At 41.5% G+C, this 18,900-nt stretch overlaps 1 protein-coding gene across 4 annotated transcripts in view; it reads left to right on the top strand.

Annotated features, from left to right (window-relative positions):
* The first annotated feature begins 1,174 nt into the window (after positions 1-1,174).
* LOC122573677 (protein trachealess) overlaps positions 1,175-18,900 on the top strand; it is a 137,849-nt gene continuing 120,123 nt past the window's right edge. For 2 of the 4 annotated variants that reach the window (XM_043740372.1, XM_043740371.1), the window contains exon 1: positions 1,176-2,125. In XM_043740372.1, the coding sequence (XP_043596307.1) occupies positions 1,809-2,125 (317 nt within the window). In that variant the 5' untranslated portion in view covers positions 1,176-1,808. Of the gene's footprint in view, positions 2,126-18,900 lie in introns of all 4 variants that reach the window. The other 2 variants (XM_043740370.1, XM_043740373.1) reach the window with 2 other exon arrangements.

The following is an 18,900-nucleotide window of genomic DNA, read 5'->3' as shown; positions in this document are numbered from 1 at the left end:
CTCATAATCGGAGGCGGTACCTCGCAGGTTTTGTTGCTTCAACCCGTGCGATGCATTTGTTTTCGCTCGAGCACGACTTACATAAAATATTACCAGAAACTGAGTCGATCGACCGCGCTTTCACTAAAATTTTTAATAACTCGTTATGAAGAATAGAAAAAGAAAACGAGGGAAGAAAATTCGTGTCAAGAAGTCGAGACAAGACAGAGAACGAGCGCTCCATATGGTCAAACAATATGGAAGATAATTTGATAATGAATACAATAATGGCGCAAAATGGTATCCGCTGATAGATCATTACCGTTGGAATGCAATAAAACACCGTACGCGCCGAGTGAAAGGGCGAATTTCCGTAAGAAGTTTCACCTCGTTTATGCGTGGAGGTTTTTGTCAACCTTATTATATTTATTGCTCCTTATATAAAACAGACTTCGTATACTATTATGCAATATCAATAATCCGAACCATAAAAAACAATTAACGTTATTATCTTTCACGTTTACTCGTTATGCCCTAATTAACTTGTAGTTAGAATTTATAATTCTTTAAACTTTACGAACTTTAAAAAAGCTATAGTTATACCAGTTAGTGATTGCAAACCTTTTGAAGCGAGTAACAAAATGCGTAAAAACGTACGTTACTTAGGTACAATGATTTTTACAGTCCTTTTTACATTTTTTTTTTTTACACAGCACCACGGACATTCAAAGAAATTTGAAAGAAATTTTTTCAAACAAATGACAAGAAACTCACAAGGATTTATACGTATACGTCTGATGATTCTGAATTCGTGGAAATACGTATCCGCTGCAACAATAGCCTCAATTCTGTTCTGAAAACTTAGGAAACTGTGCGACAGGAACTCTCCGTGGGGAAGCTATTGAAGCAGCAGAGTCTTCGTCGAGAGGATGATCAACGGTGGTGGTAGATTTGCGTTGGAATCGTCGGTGGTACCGTCCGGGTGCAAGGTTCGTCGGTGGACGGCGGAGGACGCGGTATCGACTTTGGTGGTGGTGACGGTGGTGGTGGTAGTGGCACAGCTGGCGTGGAGAGAGCGGGGCCGGAACGGTGTCGGGAGGGAGAGAACGCGGGTCGCGGTTAGGTAGGGGAGGGTTGGGCAGCGACACGGTGTTGGGGGAGAGGATGGAGGCGGTAGGTGTCACGTGGGCGCGAGTAGGCCCCGCCTCCGCGAAGTAGCTCGAGGTACGGCGCGTCATTCATGGCCGAGCTAAAGGCTGCGCCACTCTCCGGGTCCGTCCAGCTGCAGCGGCTCGCGAGAGGAACCTACGGGAACACCTGTCTCCCCCGCGTAACCGTGAACATCCGGCGAGGACCGCGCCGCCGACGACGACGACGCCGATCGGCACCAGGGAGACCACCGCGCTATCACCGCGACCGCCAAGTGCTACTACGCGCTTCAACGTCCGCATCCTCCTCGATAGTGGATCGCGAGAGTGTCCGGTGAGCCGTGTTCCGGAGCCGGTGGCAGGCTCGCGGATAGGCCGCCGGCTCGCGTCGTGCATGGGACCGATCATGTGTCGACAGTGTGTCAAGTGATTGCTATTATTCGTCGGGGGTTTGTTTTCTCGTTCTTGGTGGAGGTATATGTACGTAAAGGGGGAAGCTTGTTGCTAGTAGAGTAGAAGAGATATAGAGAGGGTTCGCGTGGGAAAAAGACACGGAAGTGTCCGTTGTTTTGATCGGTGGGTGTGTGGTTTTTTTTCGTACGAGGTAACATTATTGTTGGGTGTGATTCACGGTGTTTCAACAGACGGACAAGATCGACGTTCGTGGTGGAGGGCTGGCTAATGCACCGCGGCGGCGGTGTCGCCGGAAGCGGTGCTGGTGGAGCCGCCGGTATCGCCGGAGGATCTGCCGGAAGTGGTGCGTTACCCTCGACGAGTCACCGCGGCCTCGAACTGGAACATCCGTCGGCGATGCCCGGTGCCCCGGGTTTTCATTGGGGGGCGATGCTCGCCGGCCACCATGCGGCTGCCGCGGCGAGCATGATGCAGCCACCCCTGTCCGCGGCCGGTGAGTACACCCCCGCACCGGCACACCATGGCCCTACGCATCCTGCCATGCCTATGGACCTTCACGTTCACCAGGGATTCCCTTACTACAGGTTAGTCCATCGTCTGATCCGTGTTCTAAATCGATTCTACTTGGGGCTTGTTTTTTTGTCTTTGAACCTTTCGTTAGGTTCGTTACCGAAAGCTGCGATAGTCAGATACCGTATTGGTTATCATGGTAGTTAAACGCTTCCTAGTATATATATATATATATATATATAGCTTATTTAAAAAAGATTATCGTTGGTCGGAGTATTGGTGATTTTATCACAAAGATTTTGTTTCGGAGAGTATCTAAGATAACGATACTTTAGTTGCCGTTTAAGATCCATTGAGAATAGCGCTAGCTTTTTCGAATAACGTGGTTTAAAGTTTCTTAGGATACAGGTACATGTATCTTATTTAGCATGATCGAGCATGAGGTTTATGATTGATGCATTGGCAATTTACCAATAGAAGTTCCAAGTAAATATTGTTTAAGGGAATATCTAGGATAAGGATTCTCTGATTTTTGTTTCCTGGAATATATAATAAAAATTTGCTGTAGCTACGGCTATTATTTTGACTATCGTACAGATGCCTTGGAAATTATACGTGTCGAGATACAAATATTTGTATATCAATTGGTATCGAGTTATTCGTTTTAATGTACAATATTTTACTTTCAGTCCGATTATCCAGCGTTCGGTTAGTTCTGTAATCTGATTTGAATCTTTAACGTATATACTTTTACGTAAATCTGTATGGTTGGTTCCTTCTTTTCTTACCGATATTATTGCTTTTACGATCGAGTTGCTCTTTTCCATATCAGATTCGATGCACCGTCGAGCGGATAGGTAGGCAATGTCAGCCTTGGAAATTTACCTTGTAAATATTTCTCTGCTAAACGAATACTCTCGTGTTTACCCATTTCGAGCAAACACCTTGCTTAAATACTCTCTTTACCTTAGTTCCTATTAGACAATCAAGTTCGTTGACGTTTCTCTCATACCAGTCTTCAGCCTTCCACTTCGTGATTCTCTTGATCCTCTTCAACCAAAAACAAATAGTTTATTCGAAAGTCGAAATTGGAGTTATATAACGTATGAGATTATCTTTAACCTGGCTAATATTTGCCCATTTTTCCCTAAATCTCCCTCCACACATAGACAAACTCCTGCAAAGTTCCGGAACTTAACTAAAATCACTTCCAAACATTACGAATTCTGCTATCAGTGCCGTAAACGCACTGGTGGAACACATGGTTACACGGTAGGCTACACGAAAAATCCGAAGATCCGCGAACGATGCCGCAACTATCGATGATCGCTGGTTGTAAATCGCGCAAAAATATATTCCACGCGAATAATTAGACGCGTTTGTTACCCCCTTCACGTGCGCGCAATAAATAATTCCCGAAGATCGGCAAACGTTACAGAACTGAATAATTTATGAGACAGGATATAATAATTAAATGACCAATAGCTGGTTATGTAGTTCGATGTGTAACCATGCCTATATCTATTCTCCTCTTTTTCCCTCTTCATCCCCTATTCCCTTTTGCTCTCGGTAGCGGTATAACGCCACATAAACCGCATAAAGTAACTTTTCATATGGTTGGAGCGTGATTACGCGAAATAATATGTCGCTTGTTCATGCGTAAATTACGGGGGACATGCGAGCTAACTTTCTGTCTAAGGGTTTTATTTCGCGAATACACTGTACACATCTCGTTGTTCGTATCTAGCCGAGCATGCTCGACACGTACGGTGTTTTAATGTAATTTGGCACGCGGTGGACGAACGTGGCCTGCACGAACGAACTTGCTACCAGAAATGACTGAAACGTCGAGAATCCATCGAACCTTCTATTATTTATTTCCTCTTCGTTCTTGACTTGTTTTTTCTTTTTTCTTTTTTGGTGTATCAAGTTTAAAGCTGACTAAAAAAAAGGATTAGGCAGATGGTTTGCAATTATCGCGCGAGAGAAGTTGCTCGTTGACGATACTTTGACTGATCAACTAACTGTTCTGACGATCTCTGCGAAGTGTCTGCTACCGACAGATATCTTGTAAGTTGTCTTGGTAAGTAATCTTGATTGCCGCGTTTCGTTACAGCGGTCGTAAAATTTCTAACTGTTAGATATCCGTAAGAAGTTTCTGTAAGTGAACCACGTTATATACAGAAACGTTTCCCTTGCCGAAAAACAGGCTCGAAGCGGTAATTTACACGTAACTCGCACGGTAGCGTTCTCGACACGTGGCGACAAGATATTTCAAGGAAGTAGAAACGTCGGTTTCATCGGTGAGACGTGCGTGAAGTTTTGAAATTTTCGGGATCGGCGAGAGGCGGGTCGTGGAAGTGCTGTAACTGGTTCGCTGATAACGCAACGCTCACAGCGAAAACCAGTTCGCCGTTGCACACGCGTGTCTCTCGTATAATATTTATAAAGTCGATTTCTTTTCCTCGACATGTAACCGGGCCGTGTGCGCACGTTAATAAACTTCAGCCACGGACAAGTTTATCTCGTGCTGAGCGATTCTATCGGCTCGAGCGTTTATCCTGACTCGCGCGGTGTACGTACACGCGTGAAGATTCAATTAGTTATGACAACTCTGGATTCGAACGTGAATCCGAACTGTGGACGTGCGTGGAAATAAGAAACTAAGTTAGAGATTGTCTCGTGTTTTTTTCTGATCGAGCCTTTGATGGCAGTGTGTTTCGTTTAACCCTTTAACCCTTTCCTCTACGCTATACTCGCGGACGAAAGAGTGTTTGGTATAGAGGTCGAAGCTGTTTCTGCCAATACGGAGAAGATACGCGCATGAATATTTAAATAGTTTGTGAGCGATGATTGCGAATAAGTCATTTGTATCTATATTTGGACTGAACAATTTCTTTTTCAACCGCAACATTTATTTGCTTAACATAACGAAAGAAGATGTGCAAACATAGATTAAGCTTTATTTCATTGTTAATAAATTATTGTTACATTCATCTCGACAAAGAAGAACACTCGCGTTACATATCTGATGATCTGATGCAACAACTTTGCTGCAGTAGACTCTACTTATTCATAGTCAGACAGAAAGAAGTAATTCAGACGTACAATAAATCACTACTTTCCAAAAGCAGAGAAATATTCATACGTTACTGTACGATCTAGTGCAGCTTCTTCTAATTTCTTTTCCAATAATAATATCTACTTATTTACAGTAAATCAAAAACAGGATATCCGAACGTAAAATTCTGACAAAATCTCGTTCGCGCTTCTTCAACGGCATAAACTTCCTAATTAATGTCCCTCGGGAAAAACATCGAGATAAAGCAACTCTAATAATTACCACACGGCAACAATTTCAAGAATCACTCCAGCAAAAACGTTAACCCCGACAACGAAACAATGTCTAGCATTGAAACGCGGGTTTCAATTTTCCCGTCCTTAATGCACAGTTGCAGCGGCGCCACTTTGGTGTTCGTTATCAATTTCCTAAATTGCTCTAGGAGCGAAGCACGCGAACGATATCGGGCTTTGCCGATTCTCATCCCACCGATGGCAATTACATTTTTCCCTTGCGAACGTGCGCCCGCGCACACACATTTACGACGACCGAACGTCGCGTAACGTACAATATTATTTCACGTGAGACGCGTGTTCCGTAATTTACGCGGCTCGATATACGATTCCGTGTAATTGACAAGACGATCGATGGATCCGATACAGAGATCTAATCGAGATAGCCGCTTCGATACGACTTTTTTGTGTCCTCCTCCTCCTCCTCCTCCTCCTCCTCCTCCTCCTCCTACTTCTTCTTCTTCTGGTTCTCCACCCGGTTTCTGCCTCCTTCAGGGTTTCGAGGAAGCCTTTCGAAAAGCTGCCACGGTTGTTCTTTGTTAATCGTCGCGATGGCATGGATGTGGTCGCGCGCGCGCGCGCGCGCGAGCACACACTCGTTCATCGGTTCCACTCGTGTACTATAATTATTCACACTCCATAATGCAGTACACGGCGATACGTAATCTCGGCCAGGGTCTGAAAAGGAAGTGTACGAACCATTCGTGTAATTATACACTCGCCGTAGTTTAATCTTCTAGCAAATTGTATTAAGATTTTTTACCAATTTTCGCACGTTGTGTCGTAAATCTATTCGCCGGCCGAATAGGATACGTGTACGATAAATGGGCATCGCCCATTTTCAATAGGCCTCGATTAATCGTTTCTATGTATCATTCCCCTTCTCGTGTTTTCATTTCCGTTTTTCTCCTTCGTCGTTGTCGATTGATTCTTTTGGGACGAAGGGAGCTGTTGCTTGTGTAACTTGCGATTGTCAGGACAATTTCGGAGTTGGATGATATCGCGTACATAGTCATAGTCGGAGAATGTAGTAGGAGCGATATAGTAAATTGGATTTACAGAGGCGTAACAAACTATAAATTATATGAAATTTCTGTAAAGTAAACAATTTGCTTTCATCGGGAGATTTCAGTTCGTCTCTCTAAAAATCGAGATAAATTTACGCGCGAACAATGAAAATTTCTATGAAAAGTTGCAATCTATTTATAGATTGTGAAATTTAGGTTGGTCTTTTTACAGATTTTAATGAATTCTTGTTCATTAGACAAACACGCGGTTAATTACAGCCTCTCGGCAACAAAGACCGATATTAATTTCTGATTGATATTCTCTAAGATACACAGTGCAGCTCGTAATTTGTTAGTTCAAAAAATATATTTCACCATTCAATTATAGGATAGCTAACTAGTATTTGTACACGTTTGCCTTTTCCATCGTCTTATCTCGCCATCGAATCTCTCTAATATGCACTTAATATACCATATCCACGTCGAGCTTGGAAAAAACTTAAATCGAATAACTTGATGAAAATAGCCGACCTCCAGAATTATTTTTGAAACGTTGCAACAGAATTCGCTTGATTGCTTACACTGCATGTCATGTTTAAATTTCGAATATAAATCTCAATTTTTAAGTGAAATGAAATTCAAATCGTATAATTTTATAGAATTCCTTTCGAAACATTTCGTCGATTTTTCCTACAGTTTTCTCGGATTAACCCCACCTTTCCTTCGATCTCATTTGACCTCATTCTAATTCACTCGCAAAATTGCATACTGAAGTAATTGAAATCTGAAGCTATTCATCTTTCATATTAAATTCTCTTAAACCAGCCAGAAAAAAATTGACTCGCGAGATTAATTCCTGCTTTAATCGTTCCTTAATCCTATCCTACTTATGTTTTGACGACATCATGAAAAACTATTCCCGATTTGTCTCCGTTCAGCCAGATTCCCCCGGCCGATTAATTAGCATCGGCGTGATAAGCTGACAGAGCCGGCTGTGACAGCGTTAGCGAGAACAGCGATCGAACGCAAGAAGCGGCACGCAAGAAACTTATTATAATCCGTGGCTCGTCCAGGTTATTAGCATTCCGCTATCAATTATCCGGCAGCCCAGGCGCTCGAAATAACGAGCGTTGCTCCGTTCTCTTCCATTCTCTGCCCATCATGCGTCTCCTTTCTTTTCATCGCCGGAATAATCGTACTATTTAATCGCTCGAAACGCTTCGCTGATATTAATCGATGACAAAATTTATTTCACCTTTTATCATTCCACTGAAACGTTATTGAGAAGCACAGCTGTACTTCTAGGCGAAGAGGAGTTTGCATTATGAGCGTGAACGAGCATCGCGAAAATTACATCTTTTTAAGAAATAACACGATCGTGAATCATGAATCCTAGATGTTTAAATCTCAATCCCTAAAACTCATCTATTTCACCTGATTCGAGGTAAAGCGTTCCCAGAGGAGAACTCGGACAACATTTGCCTTTCTCGTTGTGTGCTCCGCGGCGATGTTTGACGGATAGATTGAAGTGGTGCTCGAAGTATAATGTCACAGAAGTTGTCCGGTGAAAAGAACTCCGTCTTCGACGTACGAGAACGAGAGTACGCGGACGACGTGTTGACCTAGCGGTGCGTCGAGCACCACTTGTTGCCGTGTCGTGCCTCGGGTACTTCTGTCAGTATACTCGAAGCTGCCGCTACTCAAGACGGCCTCGAACCTCTATTGACAGATGCAATCGTCCGGTATTTGCATTAGATTAAACAGTTCCGATAATCGTTGCTGCTCGTGCTCGTCCTAATTGGATTTATCGTGTCCCGTTGCGTACGTGCGCTTACCGATGTTTCGCGCACAGCTGGACCAACGATAGCTTTATTACCGTATTTGTTAATAATAAAAGCTTTATCAAACTGAGATCAATCGTTCGAGAATTGCGAAAAATATTCGACTTTTTCGATTAATCGCGTTTAGGAAATACCCTGAAGCTGTGGAATTGGAGCAATAGCTTCAAAACTTTGGTGTATTTGAAATTTTGAAACGTTTGAATATCTGGAAGTTTGAGAAGCGTGGTATTTAAATTTCTGGTTGCCCGAGACTTGGAAAGTTTGAAATATTTAAATATTTGAACGTTTGAACGTACGTATTCAAATCTTTGAGTATTTGATTCTTCGAACGTTTAAATATTTGAAAATTTCAATATTTGAATTTTTCCAGATTAGAATGCGGGCCTAAAATGTTATTTGAGTAGCTTAATTTGGTAAAGAGATTACGGGGCACTTGTAGTGCGATATGAAGTTGTACTTTAACTGAAGATGAACACGATCAGTAGAATTAGTAACTAGACTGACAGACGTTACTTTAGGCAGACACCTCGTTTAGACCTCGGGTTATTTAACACGTTGCAAGTGAGAAATAGTGCGATTAAGTATCAGAAGGAGTATTATTATACTCCATTCGAGATCGTTAATCATCGTTTTACTTGTGCTGCTGGTAAGATGTAAGTAGGTCAACATATGATGAAGTTCGTTAAAGCTAATTGTAATATCCTAATGTACAGCCCTTTAACACGCTCTTATAATCTGAGGGGATCTAGCTCCGACGCGTATTCGTAGAAATTTCAAAAAAAAAAATATATATATATAGACATAATCTGCAAACGGTATTAAAATATATTTGGAAAATCGTCTAAATCTCTACTATCATTCTTCGATTCTTTGTCAATGCATTAAACGCTATATTATTGCTACGTTACTCGTTGAAACGAATTTTCCTTAAAAACAGGTTTTAAATTTTTCTAACGTTTAAGACAATATTTAAACAGCCCAGAGCGGAATACTTATATTTATTTTAAAATTACACAGTTCTATGAAACTTATACGCGTCTTTACTCGAAAATTATTGACATTAAGCATACTCACCTGTTTTCTACGTTCATCGAAGGTTTAAGAGTACCTCTAAAGTTACACACGTCTGACACCTCATTGTCGTAGAAACGTGTAGAGCTACTGACCGACTTGACAGGTTACTTTCCACTGAAAACTCGAGTAGACCGGGTTTCTTTGATCTTATCGATAATGATGTTACTCAGAAGCGTGGCCGGATGTCGAAATGTGCCGCGACTGTAATGTAAGCCGACCATTTTAAATAAATTCGATTAAGCAACGAGAAAAACGACCGCGACTCGTGCTTCGCGTTACATTTTCGTAATTGATATAACAAGTAGTTGGAAAAAATGTTTTTCCAGGAAAATAATTACGCCTAATAAACGATTATATGAAATTCAATTAAGGAGGGCACATTTCCGATGTAGAGTCGCCACTTCTTACTTAATTTTAACGATAAACGGAATGTTATAAAAGAAACATCGACAGGTGAATATTTTGTAAATCAATTTTAGTAGATTAAAATTTTGATGGCCTTAATGGATTACCGTAGAAATTTCGTCGTCGATATAATTGCCAGAGATAGGTAAAAACCGCGTCTAATAATATACTTAATTAACGCATTGTGATTCAGCGAAATCGGACGTAGTTGATTTCGCGAAATTTGTCGAAAAGCTACGTGAGCGAGAACCGGTTACACACGTGCCGACAGTGGCAAAATGATAAATACGAAGGATTTAATCAGTATTATAAATCATACGTGTGCACGCGCGATATTGAATCCGCAATAAGAGGGAATGACCGCAAAACCATCGTCGCTTTGTTCGAACGAAAATTAATCGCTTTGCCCGCCATTTGCAAGTATAATAATCTCGAATGTAACATTATAAATAACGATAACTAAGAGACCGATAATGTCAATAAACTAATAGCCTTCGACATTCCGTTATGTACATGATTTTTTTCTATAAAAAAAAAGAAATAAATAATTTACAAATTCTACATGTACTACCAAAACAAACGTAAAAAGAGTATAACTATTAATTCTGTCGGTCAGACTATAAACATTCGATTAAAATTATTTTGCGCATCGTCGAGTAAATAACGAAATCACGATCGGACCATGTGTTTAATCTTGATCCGCTTGAAATTAAGATACGAAATGTAAATTGTAATCTGACGCGCATAATACCGGTGTCGATCGCGCACCAGCATTGTCAGTCGAGTCTGGCCGACTTAAATTGCAGGCCTTCGATGTGTACATACGGATCTGCTGACAGTTTGTCTGGAGATTGACGGACAAACCAGAGATGGCTGCGTTTAATATCTCCGCGATGCATCATCGAGCTTTAAGTTCTCTCGTGATGGAACAAAATTGATGACAACGTGCTGCTAATTAACCAAGCGACGACGCGTTCGTTTTACGATCTTCGATCAAGTTACTGCTACGTGTCTTTCATCATTATTTTGTAACAGTATCTAGAATTCCGTTAATAGAGCACATTGACCGAATCTGAAATTAAATGCTATCTCGTTGATGTTACTAAATCGATTGTTAAATTATGAAGCTTATAAAAAGTAGAGTTGTTGAATTTGGCTTTTGACTGGGTCATATAAAACGAGCGAACCCCAAGTTTCGACGAGTATTGCAGTCGTTCTTCACGGTAGTCGAATTCGATCGCGAGGCAGCCAGTTGAGAGAAACTGGTGCACGATGATCAGTCGTACGACGACACGCGTGTCGGCTGCACACGGACAGTGTGCACGCGGCAGACACGGTCGCACAGGCATTGAGAGCGTTATTGAATGATGGCTCGTCCAACTGCTAATGGGGCCGGACGCTCGCGCGACACATCGCAGAGAAAGAGAAGAAGAATCGGACTCTTCGAATGGGATGGAAAAGAACGTACGAATCGAACGTACGTCGCGAGAGAGGAAGAAAGAAGGGGCGAGGAAAAAAGGGTTGTCTCCTAAGAAGAGTGCGCGCGCGCGCGCGCGCACTCTTGTTGCTGTTGCACCGATGCACAACCGATGGATGCATTCTTCCGCCGTTCCCCGAACCATTCGATGGCAGAGGAGAACCGAAGAACCGAGAGACTGCAGTCTGGCCTCGCCTGGACCCGACTTCTCCTCGCTTCTCTCTTTCCCTCCCGCGTGTCCAACGATAGCTCGCGAGACTTCGAAGGCGTAGCCAGGCTGGCTGCTGACCAACCGATAAATAAAATAACTCGATTCCGTTTTTATCCAGTCGATGCTGCTTCGTCCCTCTTTTACTCTTTCGAGTACGCAATTTCTGTTTCGAGGTTCTAAACTTTAGAACACGTGAATTTGGCGAATGGCCTACTTTGGCAAAACACCTCCCGCATTGGAAGAAAGTCTTTTTATCTTTTCCAGTTATATTTGTTGTAAGGTTGCTTGTGATGTTTTTATGGCTATATAGGATTCTATAATTCTATAACATAGGATTATATATCTTCTTCGCTCCTGAACTTTTCTCCTTCGTACCCTTTTCTAATCTATTCTTCCAATATTTTCCTTTTTCCACTTTGCATCCTCATCCGAAGTCGCAATCGCTAGTACACCCTGGTAGCTGGTTCCCCTCGGTCCCTCGAACGGGCCGTAGTACCATGGGCAGCCCGGTAGTTGGAAGCGCGAACTTTTTTCTCAGCTATCGGCCCGGTGGATCGCGCTGCGATGCTGGACTGCAATCAGAATTGATTATAGCCTGCCGAAACTGCGCCGCGGTCCGGCGCGTTCATATTATACAACTCGCCCGCGGCCCAGCCGCGTCTCTCGCTCGCTCGCACGCCGTCTCCCCCTCGAGTCAAGATCATTCGAGGAGGGCCGCTGGCTTCTTCCCTCCCGTCGTCCCTCCTTCGATATGCACGCTGTCCCGTGCCCGACGTCACTGACCCACTCGTGCCGTGCCTCCCGAGGGATTCTCTCGTCCTTTGTCGGACCGGCCGGCTGCCCCTGCGCTTCCTTTTTCCCGAATTTCGAGACCATGTCGCTCCATACAGTCCTGAAAACGGCGCTTTGCAAGGAAAATACTGGTAAAGGCTGTGTCTGGAAGTTAAGTGATGATTTTGGAGAAGAAGTTTAATCCAACGAGTGTATGAAAAAGTACTAAACTTTAATATCGCAATTAAAATCAACGTAGATACTTTGTAACCATATGCGAAGTATGAGAATTCGAATATTTTCTCGTTGAGTGGTAATTTTTCTACAGAAAGAATATACGTAGAAACGTGTAGCTAGTTGCTAATTTTGCAGTGGTGACTTTGTGCGATGTTGACTTATGTCTCTAATGTTGCGATGTACGCCAGAGCGTAATGGTTGGATCGCAATTTGCGATACTTTTGTGCAAAAATATGCGCTCGGTTAGAGTTACGTATACGTTATTCTGACTGGCAACTTTTATAATGTATAAAACTATATTTTATACGAAAGCCATAAAGTGTCAGCTCTGCAAGCTTCTTGCAAAGTTTCGTTTACTCGGTATCCAATCAGACAAATATCTCGGCAATCTTCAGGATGGTACGGAGGCAAGTAATATTCTGCAGCATCGGAAACGTTAATTAATAGGTCGTACATCAGTGAAACCGAAGGGTGTGTACCGCAGAAGTGATTTAATATCCGCTTTAATTAGTTTGAAAAACGCCCATTGAGAAAAAGAGAGCCCTACGCCTTGCACGCTACTTTGCTACGTTTTATTTCGATGCACTTGGCTATCAAGGCCGCGTGCGGTTTAAAGTTCACCGTTCAACCTGTTGTTTCAAGAATGGATATTCCTACGAACAATTCTTCTTTGATCACCACAAATTTCTCATGAAATATTCGATTTGTTAATCCATTTGTTAATCTTCATACTTTCGTGCAATCGCAAAAATATTTTTCGATAGTTGTAACTTGGCTATGAACATCGTCCGTCTCTAAACTCTTCCTCCGTTAAGTATCTCCCATTTGGTTCTTCATCGATTCGAGGCAATCGTTCCACCCCTGAAACGTTCGTGAAAGAACTTCCAAGAAACTGGATTGTTTGAATCGAGCCTACTGGTATTCCACGGCTGTTTATACGTAACGCGGACAAGAAAGCGGACATGTAACTGCATAGACTTTTTTTTTTAATGGCAACTAAATTCTCGGTAGAATTCCAACAGTGTTCAGTGGCGATCGCTGCCGCGGCGCCCGATATTTCTCATAAATCGGGAACTATATCTTGGACGAAGTCAAGGTCCGACGACGTGGAATGCAGTAAAGCGACGAGTATTTCGCAAACGACCGGGTATTAAGTTTGAGCCACAAAGTACCATATTTGTCATTATTTTCTGGAAAGCAGTAAAAGTGGCCGTGTGCTTGTTCGCAGAACAAGTGCGTATTTTAATGGCTCAGTGTCTCTGCTCTTGGAATACTATTTAAGGTTTATCGAGTCGTCGTTTTTGTAATCTGCGTTAAACGTTGTCCAGCATATTTGACGTACGTCACTCGACAGTTTTTGTAGTAATATTAAAGTCGCATCTTAATTTCGAAATTTATCTATATTCGCAGATTATAACCTGTCGATATTGTGTCGTAGACGCTTATCATTTCGCTTTTCTACGGTAAACATCGCGATGACAACATCACGCTGATCGTAGAATTCCGCAGTTTTTTCCTACTTTTTATAGCGTAGAAGAACATCGAATGATATGTATCGACTGAGTAATGAAACCTATCGAAGCGTAAAATGTGAGTTTTTATGAAACTTTCGCGCTGTGCTTCGCGGCACGGTGTTTGGACCAATACCTTTTTCTGATCACATTACGTCAACCTTATTACAGCTTATGCAACGATAGAAAATCGTAGCTCGATATCGCGGTGCGTAGCTGGTCGTTAGTAGAAAGTTATATCCATTTACGTGATATGAGAATAGCTTCGAGAATCACGAGTCATAGCCATGAACATTTTGTACGGTTAAGAACGGTGATTTCCGTGATACAATCGATGCTCGTCTGCTTCTTCCAACGATATCAGACGCGACTTCTATATTTATCTATTAGACAGAATACGATCATCTTATCTTGCTTGTCTTATTTTAACAAATATTTCGTTCGATGACTTTTCCAGTCCATAAAATTTCATCTTTACCGAGACAAGATAGCCTTGACAAGATTTGATTCTTCTAGCGATTCTTCAAAAATCTTAGTTCTTAGTTCCAGACAATATATTTAAGATAATATCCACGAACGATATAAAACATTGGAATTATTTTGTATGTATCGACAATTGTCTCGTCCCCGATATTTACAGATAATTTGGAGTAAAATTTTATCAGCATCGTCGATGTAATTTTCGCGTTTGTCCGCCTATAAATCGCGCGCGGGCTTTAAGACTCGTTTAATTCTTACACCCTGTTGAAAGTTAATAGGAAGCGACGAAGAAAGCGTGTAAGTGGCCGATGGGTGTTGCCAGACGTAGCTGGGCACGCTGCTAAAGGGTGGGGAAGGGCGTAAGAAAAAAATGTTCCTACAACCCCTCGACAGTTCTCGCTGACTCCCTAAGTCTTCGAAGCGTAACTTAGCATACTTTATTTGATTTTTTGTATTGGATAATAGTCTCAGGTAATAGGGTGGCTACGAACCAAGCCGGAGAAATGGCAGGGTTGTCGAGCGAATTTTCACGCTCTCCCACTACTGTTGCATTAACAAATTTACATTTTTTAAATGGAAGGGTCGCGCTCTCTCGGGGTGATAACTTGCGGCCCATTTGTTCCTAGGAGAAATGAAACCGCCGGCGACGTTGCATCTTAATAAAGAATGTAAGCACGAGTTTGCTTGCTAAATTGCAAGACTTACAACGTGCTTTTTCATTCGAGATCTGGATGAAAAATGATTGTGGCCTTGAACGTCAGGATAGTTTCATTATTTTCCAATACTTCGTTTTTAATCCTCATTAACTACTCAGAAAGTATCTGGTCTGTTAAGTATATACTTAGCGTAACAAGCTCGCAACGAATTTACTCGCAACTAGCAACACGACCGCGATCCATCTTCTTAATAATTGCACGAGAAATTGTAGCAAAGTTTTTTCTTCAAACAATAACAAGCCCGCAACATAATCACGATCCTTGTATCTAATAATCAGCCTGAAAAAATTGTAACAAGAAGCTAAGTCCTTGGTAACAAGTTGCTGATCCTTAAGAAGGAAACAGGCGATTCCGTTCGAACTCCGACGAATGACAATTTGCTTCGCGATCCGTTTTCTTTGCTTACCTTCAAGGAGGCAGCAACAAACGAGATCTCGTTTCGTCTGGATGCTTCTCTTCATAATTTGTCCGGCGTGCCTCGTCCGGCTCCTTAATGTCCGCGCATTATCCCGCTATCATATTAACCCTTTCGTTTAAGGTACATATTGGGCTACCATGTGTCCATTAGCATTACATGAAACCGTGACGATAAGATCACGAGACCTATTCTATGCGGACGGCGATACGTTTATACGGACTATCGATGTCCGGTTACACCGGCCTCCAAACACGGCCTCATTACCTAATGATTGACTGACTGACTGCTAGCGAGCCGAAGTTAATCGACCTGGAAATGTCGGGAGACCGCGTTAAGAAGTTAAATCATACGGTACATTCATCGTAATTATTCGCAATTCAAGTGCATATCGCCAGGACTACCTGTACGTAGACAGAGTGACCGGTGAATTTCGTTGTGTTCCTTCCGCCTCTTTATCTTCTTTCTTTTCTACTTTTATTCGACAGGTAATTTCTGAGTACAGGATACGCATTATCATGGTTGTTAGGGTTTATGAATAAATCGCTCCTGGGACGAAGAAGTTCTTTTCTCAGCATCCCAATTCTACGCGCATTCCCTTGTTGTGATCTTCGTTATTCTCTGAAAAAGTCTTCGAATTACCACGGTTAACTTTATGTACTCTTAATAGTATTCTTTATACAAATTATTATTGGTAGAAAATTGGTATGATTAAATTCCATCTTTGTTATATTGAAATTATTGCTACCATCTAGCGTAACATTATACCTACTACTATTCAACCTCCTAGAAGCCAAGGCGATCAACTTCACCTTCCGTCAATTTCTTGATGCCGAAGCTTTGACAGATCAAATAACCTCATTACATAGGATAAGATGTTCAAGTTTATCGTATCGATCACTTGAAATAAAAAATTACTCCCTTCCAATCCTTCTATTTTCGAGTGATTTACCGTACGTCGTACGCGCGGAATCGCGGTTAGACTCTCTGGAAAAAATGATAGCGGCCACGATATATCTGTCCCGCGGCGTGCAATCTTTAAAACATATGTTTTTGGTAATCGTTCGCGCGGTTCTATTATCGGGCCAGGGATATAAGGAGCTGACGAGGGGTGAAGGGGGGCGGCCGAATCCGGGGGAACATGCTCGGGGCGCGAATCTATACATATTTAATGAGAGCACGCAGTTGTAAAAAGCAGCTGGCGAATTGCTCCCCGGCAGAGTGACTCGGCCAGATACTTTTATTCAAATCTCACAGCCACCGCGCGGAGATGCTCCTCGCGGGAGTCGCGGAAGGCATATCAAAAGAAAAATGCTCTCGCCGCCTTTCCCGCATGCATAAACATAATCCCCGCATAATGTATATTTCAAAGTCTTCCGCTCGGCATCACTGCTCATTACTATTAGATTGATACTCGCCATCCCCATCCTTACGGTTCCCCTATACACCCTTGTTTCTGTTTGGTCTGAACCTTCGACATAATCTTTGACGCGTGTCTTTGTTTTTGGATAAAATTTCTCTTTGCTTCATGTTCATTGAGTATATGGCGGAGGTAAGTGTTTCTCTCTATAATTTTTAAATGGATGATTCGTGACGACATGATTCAGCTTGTGATGATAAATGTTTGTGATCAGGTAATTTTTTAAAACGAAGTAAGATATCTCATTTGGGAAGAGGAAATTAAGCCAGATGACTACGTGCGTAGAATACATATAAAAATACTGTAAACTAACCATAGCAAACGTGTAAGAAATTGCTTGAACTGACTGAATATCATAATATCTAAAATACTTTGCTTTAACAACTTTAAGCATAAAAAAGTTAATAGCTACGAATAACATCGAGACTCATGTTTCGAAGTTATTGCGTTTTTTTTTTTTTTTTTTGTTTTCATTGATTATTCCAGAACATTTTCTTCGCGACATTTCTCGTCTCATATTTCCTTTCCATATTTCATACTATATCAAAATATTTGTTAAATAAATTGAAATACTACCCGTGAAATGTATAACCATATTTTTCTTTCACAAGTATTTAACAGTATAAATGAAATTTAAAACAATTTATCTATATGCGTCTAAATATTTAACATTATTTTGACTTCGAAGTAACTAGTAGACAAAAATGGCCGTCGGCAATAAATCCGCGCAGTTTGTGTCAGCATCCGATCGTCGAATTATGCAGTTAATCTTTCAAATATCGTTTGAATTTTCAATCGTGAAAGTGTTACGAGTGATATATTAGTGATATTAGTTCCGAAAGTTTTGTTCCTTTGGTATTTTTAAATTGTATATACCACCGAATATGCAGTCCACCTTTATTACATCTATCGGATGGATTTCAACTTTTTTGGTAAGGTTTTTCCTTTTTTCATAATTCGTCCGATTTCTATAATTACACGCTGAAGTTAATTGTAACACATAATAGCGATACTTCTGCGATCTTTCAAACTGTTACTTTCCTCATGTACTATGACACTTGTTCTTCTCACGTATTCAGCCAATGATTCTATTTGTTAAGCCAAGGTCGGTAATTATCGATCGATTACTTCGTCGATAACATTCGTATAGGTTAGGAATCCTAAGCAGTATTGACTAAAATGAGTCAGTCGCTAATAACGTAATCAAGATGAATAAATTTAGATAAAGTGAAATAGTCGATCAAAGATTACGATGATCGCTTAATTATGATAAATAGATAATAACATCGTAAATAGTTTATCATTATATAATATAACGAGAAGAAATTTCTAGCCTCTATTAAACGGAAATTTTCATGCGATAACATTTTCATGATTCGACAGGAGAAGCAAAAGGAAAAGAAATCAGAAACGAATAATCAACAAAATATGAAAAGTTTTTCTTCTGGCTCGATCAAAAGATACAGTCGTGCAGGTAGAATCGGCACAATTAGACGAGCTGGGAATTTCAAATATGCTCGGGTGCACCGCGTGAGACGCCCGTGAATCACCGAACAGAACTTCGACATACATAAAAATGAATTACTCGCGCGAAACGAGATAATAATGAGACAGTCGGGCCCCGTTCGACGTTGCCTCGAACGCATACAAATCCGAGTAGCAGCTCCCTGCAGGAGTTATCGCGATATTTCACGTGACGTACAAACAAGGGGGCGCGGATTTCTTCGTTAAAACGCGATTTAAATCTGAAATATTCCTTCGTTGCCAATTTCTCGTTTCCTATCAGCTAGCTCCATTTTTATTTCCCGTTTTCCTCGATAAATTTTACGAAAGATTTCAATCAAATCTGTCAGAATTACATTTTTATATATTCTATGCACTCTGTGTACTTCTTTCTTTATTTAAATCTATTTCTTTGATCTGTCTATTG

This window comes from Bombus pyrosoma, linkage group LG12, assembly GCF_014825855.1.
Source record: "Bombus pyrosoma isolate SC7728 linkage group LG12, ASM1482585v1, whole genome shotgun sequence".
Classification (NCBI taxonomy): domain Eukaryota; kingdom Metazoa; phylum Arthropoda; class Insecta; order Hymenoptera; family Apidae; genus Bombus; species Bombus pyrosoma.
The sequence above is the reverse complement of the archived record's forward strand: the minus strand, read 5'-3'. Positions and strand labels throughout refer to the sequence as shown.